General features: G+C 35.6%; 1 protein-coding gene across 8 annotated transcripts in view; it reads right to left on the bottom strand.

The window, feature by feature from the left end:
- Positions 1 to 3266: 3266 nt before the first annotated feature.
- RBMS3 (RNA binding motif single stranded interacting protein 3) overlaps positions 3267 to 11377 on the bottom strand; it is a 754317-nt gene continuing 746206 nt past the window's right edge. For all 8 annotated transcript variants that reach the window (XM_004033784.5, XM_031009629.3, XM_055383255.2 and 5 more), the window contains one exon: positions 3267 to 9813. In XM_004033784.5, coding sequence (XP_004033832.1) covers positions 9807 to 9813 — 7 coding nt within the window. In that variant the 3' untranslated portion in view covers positions 3267 to 9806. The remainder of the gene's footprint in view (positions 9814 to 11377) is intronic.

Genomic DNA, 11377 nt, shown 5'->3' with positions numbered 1-11377 from the left:
AGGTGATTAGAATAAGTGTCCAATGCCCTTCTTCTACAGAAATCACAAATCCCAGGCCAAGTGAGGCAATCTATTAAAAAAAAATGCTGATTAAAAGCAAACAAGTAAGAACACACACACACACAAACAACTGCCTTCCCCACTGGCATTTCCCAAAGTCATTTCAGAAGAAATTTTTGAAGCCAGGGGTTGAGAATTTGAATGTATTTTTAAAGCACTCTCTAGCCCTTCCTAAGTATAGGTCCATGGGTAGGTTGCCCAACTCTCCAAGCCCCATCTGGGAAATGGGGACAATTTTCCAATCCCTATCTCAGAGCACTCTTGTGAAAGTTGTATGAACTCAAGTATGTGAGGGCACTTGGTGCAGCTCTTGGCACAGAGTGAGTGCCCAGTTAATGGTGATCCTTTCTCTTAACAGCCTTATCTCACATTACTGGTTTTGTGTAGGAATAGAGAACCTGGGATTTGGGTTTGGAATCCACTAGAGACTAATACAGCAGCGCCACCTGGTGACCATTTTACCACAATAGTAACCTAACAACGTCGTAAAGATCATGGGTGAGAAAGCTATCTCCCTTTGTTTCTAAAGATTTAAATAAAAATACAGTCTCTTGATATATTAGAGAGACTTTTATCATTATTGAAAGTGTCACTCCTTAAAAAAATCCAGAAATAATGAAATTCTCAGAGATTAAGTTTGAGCTGTATTGTTTTTCATTGTACTGCCTTTGGAAAGCAGCAGCTAAATGTTATCTTCATCAGCATCAATTAAAAAAGGCATAATGGAACATAAACCTTGTTAGAACTATTGAGAATTGACAATTCACTCAGTTCTTCTTGGAGAAAATAAATTATTAGACAGTAAAAAATGCATAGATATGAGATCAGAAAATCATGATTATTTTATGTACGAGGGTCACCATAATAAATGTAGTTTGTTTCTTCATTTCCTGTCTTCATTCTCCTGTGTTCATACCTTGTAACCTAGGGTTCTTCACCAGAAACCTCTAGGTACATTTTAGGAAATTCCAAAATGTCTTCCAATTTGAAGCAAAATTTTTGTGCGTATTGGGTGGTGGTGCAGTACTATTATTTTTTAATCCTAAACAAATAAACAAAAAAGAATTTCTATCAAAAGAAAGCTTTGATAGAACATGGGTGTGGTGTTCTGAATGTTTATGTCTCCCAAAAATTCATATGTTGAAATACCCCTAAGGTGATGGTATTAAAAAGTGGGGCCTTTTTGACATGATTAGCTCATGAGGACTCTGCCCTCATAAAAGGAATTAGTGCCCTTATGGAAAAGGCCTGTGAGAACTTGTTTGCCCCTTCAGCCTTGTAAAGACACATAGAAAGCACAATCTATGAGGAATAGGCCCTCACCAGACCCCAAAACTGGTGCCTTGATCTTGGACTTTCCAGCTTCCAAAACTGTGAGCAATGAATTTCCGTTGTTTATAAATCACCCAATCCAAGACATTTTGTTACAACAGCCCAAACAGAACAAAGGCAGTGGGTAAAACTAAGTTCAAGATCTTTGTTCCAGGCCAGGCACAGTGGCTCACGCCTGTAATCCCAGCACTTTGGGAGGCCGAGGCGGGTGGATCACAAGGTCAGGAGATCGAGACCATCCTGTCTAACACGGTGAAACCTCGTCTCTACTAAAAAATACAAAAAATTAGCCGGGCGTGGTGGCAGGCGCCTGTAGAAGAATGGCGTGATCCCGGGAGGCGGAGCTTGCAGGGAACCAAGATCGCGCCACTGCACTCCAGCCTGGGCGACAGAGCGAGATTTCGTCTCAAAAAAAAAAAAAAAAAAAAAAAATCTTTGTTCCACACATAGTTTCTTAAACTATCCAATAAATCCATTCTTCCAGTTTTATCCTCTAGTTTTCTCTTCTGCCAGTACAATGTGAACTGATGTTCAGAAAGGGAAAAGCTATATACACAACATATTCTTAGAGCCTGGGCACCGGTTGGAGAGCTTTCTCCACAGCCTCCCCTGGGTGCATGTATTCTAAAGCAAGAAGATGCCATGTGGGAAATCACCTTGATGTAGTGGTAGCTTCCAACTACACTGTTATGCAGATTATACTAGAAATCATAGAACAGAAAGACTCACAGACCAATAAAGATGCTAGAAGCACGGGGCTTATTAAATCAATTTTAAATACACAGAAAAGAAACAAGGTGAAAGTCATGGGGTAGGTTGACTCATTGAGGTTAAAGTGCGAGAGGGGTGGAAGCACACTAGCTGAATGTTCTACAATGTTGGTATATATACTCCTTTTCCCTCTGCCACATCATCCTTCTCCAGTGATGGTGTGTTATACCAGAGTTGGGTTTTGAGCAATGAAAGAGGGAGCCAATGGAACATTCTTACTCCCTCCAAGACAATCAGGGGCAAACCACTGAAATTCACCAATTAGGTTGATGAGCTGCTATGGGTACCAGAATGGAAGGCAACAAAGAGTGAGCAAATTAAGACCTAATGAATAGTGAATGCTTAATTTTCTCATATATATATATATCTAGTGTATCACATATAGTGTTTTCTTGGTCTTTCTTTCCCTTTCTATTTTTGTTCACACTCACATGCTGTACTTAGCTTTTCTGTCTTAAGGGTCGCTTTGTTGTTTAACACATCGTAGGAATTTCATGTATCCCTTTGTTTTCCTGTCTTCTACAGTAGAATGGAATATTTTTGAACAACACAGCAAATGACTATTACAGAACAGGATATTATTGGCTCTTAAATATGAGCTCCAAGCTAGCTTGGATTACTCTGGTCTAGAAAAATAGGTTTTCTTTTTATTTGCTTAGCACAGTCTTCTGTAACTTGAGGAATGGACACTTCTGATTTTGGTTGACCTGGATTTAATCCTTGCAGGGATGCAAACCATAGGTGTCAAATATAACTGGCCTTCATCCGAGATTCATCAAGTAGTTGGTAGCTGTTAGGCGTGTTTGGAGACAGGAGTTCTGTGGTCTCTAAATCCCTAAACTTGAGAATGAGGAAGATTGTGGGAGTCCCTGGGAAGACCTAAACGGTCCTCTCTTTCTAAATTCCCACAAACAGTGGCTTTCTCAGGTCCCCTTGGCATGTATTGAATATTCTCTCCTCTGTCATTTTTTGTTAGCTGAGATGATTCTTTAAAAAATTCCAGCACTGTTCCAGATTAAAGGTGGGCACCACTCCTTCCTATCAGCCCTCCTCCCACAACCAGTCTCTGGATGAGTGCAGAAAAACACAACAGCCCTATTCAATTGATTTTATTTTCATTTTTTATTGAAAGCTTCATCAAAGAAAACAGTTTAAACCTAACATCCACTGATCTACAGAAAGCCCAAGGGATGGGGGAGATGGTTGCTAATTTGACTGTGGTACAGATGAAGAAATTAAAAATAAAACCAGAAACACCTTAGAATTACAGAAGTTTCCATGACAGTCAGAGACAGCAGTACAAAAATGCTCTTAAATAAAGTTCAAAATTGAATGATGTTTCAGAAGTTCCATGAAGTTGAATATGGACTGAAACAAGGGTTTTAAAAGAAGTTGTGTCCCTTTTTTTTTTTTTATAGAAACTGAATATCTCATAGCAGATACTACTACATATATTTTTTTAAATTAAGATTCCATTTTTCTTCTTCTTCTTTTGAAATAAATGGAAGCATTTCTGTCCAGAATAGAGAAAACTTTTTCAAATATCTTTTTGACATAATTTTTACGGTTCCTGAAAAGCATGGAATAACTCATTTTTTTATATATGAAGAGATAACATATTTGAGGGAGGAGGAAAAAACATCTTTCTCAATAATCTTAGACCAGAGGGTTTGAAACAAAATATAACATTAAAGTTACACTTTGGACATTGTTTAAATTTGATGTGATCATAAAAACAATCCATGGGGGTGTCAAAGTCATTCGGCCTTAATAAGTAACGCAGTCAAAATGTAACGAAAACAATGCAATAGTTTTGGTCAAAGATTTAAAAATATGAATATGACTGTACCAAGAGCTACCATTATACTCTCATTGCAGAAGTCATGTTGATCCATGCTACTGGTTCAAATTTAGTGGAGTGAAGGAAACAAAAATAGCTTTCTTTTGAGGGAAGCTGAATTCTTTGCTATGATTTTTTTCCCCGTATATTCTGCATGAATTTAGACAACTCTCAATTATTTGTAGTAGATAAGAAAAGACATTATAGATAATCAAAATTTATGACATATAATGTACTGACATTAATTTTACCAATGATTTCAAACTCCCTTAAGAAATTAATACTTTATAAGAAATAAAATAATCAAATTTTATTTCCAATTGTTTGTTCCACCCTCAGGTGACATGCTAATAAAAGGAAACAGAGCCCAAGCCCTACATGTTGAAAAGAAAAAACGAAACACACCCACAAAGTAGATAATTAGCCCTTCAAAAATTGAGGTGATTGTATTTATGCACAACTTAGAAATTGGGGCAGTAGTAAGAAAAGCTCAAGTATGACTCAGTGGCCTAGTGGTTCTTCCTGCAGATCCAAGCTTGACTGCACCTCTACTTCAGCTTTAAAGCTTTCTAAGTGGAAGAAAATTTTCTTGATATATTATTTTCCCTCACAAAAATAAACAAATGAATATTGAAAGCCATTCATCCCTTTTTTGCTATAGAGAGTATCTATATGTTAGAGTATAAAGCCAATGATAAAAGAAATTAATCTGGGGTGAACTCTTGTCTCTCACATCATAAAAGGTCTTTGGGGCCAGTTGGGGATTTAGTGTTTAGTTTTTGTACTTTCCTGAATGCTATGTAATCCGCAAAGGACAGCCATGACCAAGAGCATTTGGATTAAAGGACCAATTTCATACTTAAGAATGTTTGGTAAGAAATGTTAAACTTGAGTCAGACCCAACTGTCTTCCAATGCCACAGTGGATGTCATTTGTAAAACAAATTGATTCATTAATGAAATCCCATTATCACTTGCCACAGGAAGGGTAGAGTGTACAGAATCAATGAGCCTGTTTAAATTCTGTCAATCCCTCAGATTGAAGTGAGAGGCTGTCAGTCCCAGTAAGTTCAAAATTTTGAAGCATGCCAGCTACGATAACATGAAAGACAAAATCTCATCCTTCACTTTTTACTGAAGACAAAGTAATATAGATCAAGGTTCTATGACAGGTTTAAGCTTTATTATAGTGTGTGATTCCTCAAATGTGCTGAATGTTGTTATACATGTACATAAACATTGTCCCTATACTTGATTTCAAATCATATAAAAAACATTTATTAGGGAAACCCACTTGAGAATTTCTGTCTGCTTATCAGCTCATCTGCAGTGGTTCATGCACTCAAATTAAGAATGAAAATGAAATGCCAAATGTATTTTAATCTCCTATTAACATCATAATGTCTAGACAGCCTATTGAAACTTCTCCTCAATCGTGAAGATGACTGCAAGAGTCCTAATTAAATCAAATTTCACTTTTCATTAATAGGGGTTTTAGGCCACTGTAAAAAAAAAAATAGGTATTTAGCAAATATCCCAATTATTTAAATAAAGAGGTTTTTTTGGGAAAAAATTACTTTTTTGGGGTCATGCATAAATTGAAAGTACTTTTAAAGCACTTTGCAAGGGGTCCAAAGATGTATTTTTAGGCATAGTAAAATAAAGTGAAATTCCTGCTTTAAACAGCCTTCTTCAGTTCTCAGCCTTATATTTCTAATGGGAGTGCTTTTAACACCATGCAGTTTTTCATTAGAAGGGGGTGGAAGTGAGTCATATGCTTTCAAATGTGACAGATCTGCTAAGGTCACAGGAGGAAGTAATTCAAGTGAAATTTGGAGGTAACATTCTGAAATGTTGAAATCTACCAAGGAAACAAACTAATCCTCGCAAAACTAGAGTCAGGTAGAGGACTTTTTTAAAAGAGTATTATGACATTTGCAATATTCAAGACATGTCAGCATTCAAGGACAAACTGTCATCAGCACCTGCCAGTATTACCTTCAGTTCGCTTGGGCTCATTATGTTGTCTTTAGAAGACATGGCCACGTATTGGGGAGCTCCAAGTTACCATGAACACTTTGCCTCCCTTGACAACACCTTACCATTATTAAAGGAAAACTCACTGTTGCACACTGACCATGAAACTAGAGTTTAGATGAGACAGTGTTTCTCTCATTTGGATTGTGGCTTTAGTTTGTTTCCTGATGTTTAAGCTAAGTCTTGGCTATTAAAGTCAAAAGGAAAAATGGAAACATCCAAATAAATGCTTGAAAATCTGGTGGACCAGAATGCATGGAAAATTTACTTCAACTTACTTAAAGAAAAAAAAAAAAGATTATAGTCCTAGTTAGGATGGGTGACAGAGCGAGACTCCATCTCAAACAAACAAACAAACAAATCACTACAATATATTTTGTTGGTTAAATTTGAATTCTGTTGTCTGTATATATTGAAAACTTATTTTGGTTTATTATCACACAATGTAATGCTGCTTACCTGTTGATGCTTTTTTTTCTCTCCCAGACTTGGCTCTTCAAAACAAGTCTTAGGTAAGACAACAGACAAAGCAGGGCAAATTTAAGTATGTGCCATTGTTTTCCTTCTATTTTTTTTCTTTTTGGTTTGAAAACATACATTTTATAGAATGGCGTGATATAAACTATCCAAACACAAAACACACATGAACACATCAAATGACAGGTCATTTCCTTTTGCAGAAACTGGCTTAAAAAATTGATATTGAAATTTCATAGTTGAAAAAAATATTTCTGAATGTACAAATAAAGCAGCAGTTTTGAATAGAAACAGGAAGTTACCTAGGCACATTCATTCGCCACATGGTAGCTACCTCTTAGCCTCATTGTTGATTGTGTGAATGAGACTTTCTTTGTATCACATTAATACATGTTTTTGGTTATTTTTTCACAAAAATGAAAGAAAGTATGTTGGTTTCATATTCAAATGAATTATGCCCAGGATAATCCTTATTTATACAAAAAGAGTTTAGAGAGTGAAAAAGAGAAACAGAAAATATGGTTCCCATACATGTCTTTTTGTACCCCAAAAAACTTTGGGGCCCACTTTTCAAAGATAAAAACTTAAGTGCCACCATTATAATGCATGGGAAGCTGAAGGATAGAACAAAAGACAGTATAAATCTAGCATTTTCTCTAAAGCATGAAAAACCATAATGGTGAGTGTGACCAGTTGGAATTTCTCTATAACGCACACTACATTTTCTTGGATACACTTTTGTCTCCAATGTGACCATATATATATGGAGTCATTCTCTGATTTGGGCTTCCAATGCATGGGGTTGCAAATAAGAGAACCAGAGTTTACGGAAATAGTAGAATACTGACAATTTCACATGCGTCAACCTTATTACTCATGTTGACCTAATGGGAATATGATTTACCTTTAAAACTTTTTAGTTTTTAAAAAGCCTACCCTGTTTTATAGTACACTTAAATACATTTCCCTGCTTCTTTTGGACTAAGACAGGCTCCTGTGACTGACTTAGTTTGTGAAAAGAGCTTCACCTATTTGATTCAAAGGATTCGTTCAGAAAGCAATCTAGTGAATGGTTCACTTAACAAATTCTATTCCATTGTCCTTAGTTTCAGGTAAAACTGTAAAGGTTGAACACATATCTCATGAATTAAAAATGTAGATATATTTTACAGGTGGGTCAATTTAATTCATTTTAGACAAAGTTTTGCATTGTTCTAAATGCAAGTATTCCTCCTTGGCTTAAATGATTGATCAAACCTAATTCTTCTGATTCTTATTGATATAAATCATACTGTTCCTTGATTGTCAACTAGCAGTTTAAGGACTTCCCTAAATTCCACTAATAGAATTCTCAATCTTATTGGTCCTACATGCCTCAAAGAATTAAACTGAAAGAAAAAGTTCTTTCGGCAACACCAATATACAAGAATACAGTGAAAACAGGCAAAAAGAAGATACCCCCTCCCCGTTTGCAAAACCAAGGTGACTATTCATGGTAGGTGATGACAAAGACAGAGGTGAAAAGACAAAACCCAGAGGTGTTGTGATTTAGAGGGAAGACTATTGTTCAAATACAATGAGACCTTTCCAGGAGACCACTCACCATTTCACAGAATATCCCTAAGCTTTTTTGACAAATGACCTTTCAGACCAGGTCCAGAATGTGTCTTTAGCTGAAATTTCATATAAAGAATATTCCACCTGTTAAATAAGCATCTTGGTTTACTAGTGGCCATCAATACAGGTTTCACTATTCAAGACAGCTAGTGAGAAACCAGAAAAGCTCACAGAATTTAAAGCCACTTGGCTCTATCAATTAGTTGATATCCAGAACTCTTCATGCTGAAACTGCTAAACACAGCAGGTACAAGCTTCTGCTATCAATGAATACACATTTAAAGAAAAGAGAGACAACTCCCCCCACCCTCTTTTTTTTTTTTGCACTATGTAAAACACCAGTGGAAGGTAGTTTAAACAAACAACAAAGTAAGAACTGGTCCGGCCATGTCGGTCAAATAATTTTTTTTTTTTTTTTTAAAAGAAAAGAAACGAAAACAACCTCTATCTTCTGGACTGTAATAGGGTGTCACTTCATCTTTGGTATAAAATAGGCCATCCATAGGCTGAATTTGATCACAACTAGGAAAGACTACAGAAATTGTCAACAATTTCTCTATCTATTGCTTTTTTTTTGTTTTTTTTGCACTTTTTGACCATAAGCTCCTATCTACTTAAGTTTTTTTTTTTTTTTTAATGCTCTTAAGCTAGGTTTTGCAATGTGACAAGCAAAGCTGACTAAAAACTTTGTAAAGCTCATAAAAAAGACTGCAGATAAAAAGCACTAATGCTTTTGCTAGCGATCACGCTTTGTAAATTAAAAAAATCTGCATTCTGCCCCCCAAACACGCATTATTTCTAATGCAGTTGTTTTTAAACCAACATTAATAACTTTACTGTAAAATGTTTTAGCCTTTTAGAATGATTCATGTCAACACTTAAGACAAAGTTCATGAAAAGTCCCAGCATTTTTCCAATTCTTGCAGTTGCCATGGTTTCTTTTATCAACAAATTTTCTTCAAATGAAGAAAAACATTTTCATTTAAACTGTACAGTTTTTTCTTCACCCTAAAAACTCATAGTCTTAAACTTCTGTGCCAGTGAAAGCCGGCACAATATTTCAATTCTTTCTTGATTTTTGTTTTCAACAAGACGTTGACAGCTTGCCTCGAGAGCCTTTGACGTCCTTAAAATTAAGGCAATTAAGATTCAAGATTAAACCTTACCTAAATATTTCTAAGAAAAAATAAAATAAAAAACCCACTAGATTAAAACAAGAAGGGAAAAAGAGAAAGTAGCTTAATTATTGAGGAAGACAATTTGTTTCCATTTCTATTGCCCACCTCTTGACATCAGGTTTTCTGTTAAAAAAAAAAAAAAAAAAAAAGTATCTACACCTTCAGAAAAATTCTGAATTCAATTCAAATGTTCTTCCACATAAAATATCAACCTTCAATGTTTTGTTTTTTGTAGTTTTTTTTCCTTTTCTGGAAATTTTTTCTTTAATTAAAAAAATGATGGCAAAAATAAATTGTCAGACCACATGAAGACCATTTGCACAGCACATAAAAACTTTGCTTTCATTGGGTAAGGTATAACACTAAAAAAAAAAACAACAACAACAACAAAAAAATGCATTCCATTGACGTCTGTGCAAACTGGAAGCCAACTTCTTGTTCAATGAAGTTTCTTCATTCAAGGCAAAGATTCAGACGGACATTCTTCAGTCCTGTTTATGGTCTGTGAAAACAATTGAATAAGAGTGGTCATTAAATTAAAGTAACTTTGAAATCACCTTCTGTGCCCTTTTCCAATGAGGCAGCTTTAAAAGATACCAAGCTTTCAATGTAACATAGTCACAAAAGCCTCATAAAATCATACTGAGTCTATGAGACTGTCAAATTCTGCCACTTTCATTTAAATACAGATTTGGGCCAGAGAGTTTGTTTACATTAAAAATCAAGGTTAATAGCTTATGTTATAGCTCCTTACAGATCCTTTGAATAATTCTGTTCCTTCAAAACTACTATAGGAATCATCACTAATTCCAGCAACAAATATGAGATTCTTTACTATGCACCCAAAATAACTGGGTTGTATGTTATCTCATGGTATTCATCACGTACATTTACATAAGGCTTATTGCCTGAGGAAATAAGTGAGACAGTTAAGAGGCCAATGCAGTTTTATTCTCTTTTCCTCTTCCCCTTCTCTACTTTCTTGTTCATTCCCCCTGTCAAGATTATAAATTTGTGAGAGCAGGAACTATATTTTACTTCTACCCTTTACCCTTTAGGCAGAGTGGTATATACACAATAGGTGTTTAACTGGAAAAATATCATTTTACTATATGCCACTTTGCTTAGCTCATGTCAAATAAAGACTTCTGCTACTGCCTCTTCTATGTTGCAAGGTTAACCTTCCAGCAGGATGACTTTACTCTTAGCTTTTTTGCCCACAGATTAGAAGTTTGTAAAAGAACTTCAGAGTGGTGCTATAGAAAGAAGAACCTCTGTATTATCTGTAAGTTACATTTAGCTGAAGGCCTCTTTGCTCAGGGTATTGGATGCCAGCAAAAAGTTATGCAAGTTCTTCTGATGCACAGTTGCTTCATTTAGTAAATTTGACTCAGTGTTACTATGTATAGTTTTACAGATTGTTTACTATATAAGATGTATGATTGAGGGAGTGGGGGCTAAATTTCAGCCCGTCGTCTGCTCCCCCAGGTATGTACCCTGCAAGAAAGCTTTAACCCCAATTCACAGTGTTTTAAACTGTGTAATGTTTAGCTTGAGATGGCCCAGAAAGGACATAGTTTCCTAATTTGCAAAAAGCCATCATGTGAGCCAGCTACTGCAATTAGGAACCTGATTAATTTCTTCCTAAAATCATGTGAGGAAAGCAACTAGCTGAGAGATCGAATATTCAATTTTTATCAACAGGTTAAGTCCCTAAAAATATATTTCTGTGTTATATGAGAAAGTGAGATATCTTCTAAGAAGTAAAGCAATTACAATTTTCATACAGTAGCAACAATAAGAAAAAATTTTATTAGTGGTAGTTATGGGAACCATGGTTTATATTTTAACTATCTCTAGCTTTGCAAACTATAGACTTACTCCATTTATGTCTAAAAATCTATATTACTAAGGGAACAATTTTTTTTCTTGGTTATATAGTTTTGTGTGTGTGTGTTGGGGGAGAGTCTATTCTTTGTTCTCACTGCCATCTTCTACTCTGGTATTATTGTGTACTGAACCAAAAATGCCTAAAACACCATGAATCTCTTAAGCAGCTGCTCAGT

Source organism: Gorilla gorilla, chromosome 2 (assembly GCF_029281585.2).
Source record: "Gorilla gorilla gorilla isolate KB3781 chromosome 2, NHGRI_mGorGor1-v2.1_pri, whole genome shotgun sequence".
Lineage (NCBI taxonomy): Eukaryota > Metazoa > Chordata > Mammalia > Primates > Hominidae > Gorilla > Gorilla gorilla.
The sequence above is the reverse complement of the archived record's forward strand: the minus strand, read 5'-3'. Positions and strand labels throughout refer to the sequence as shown.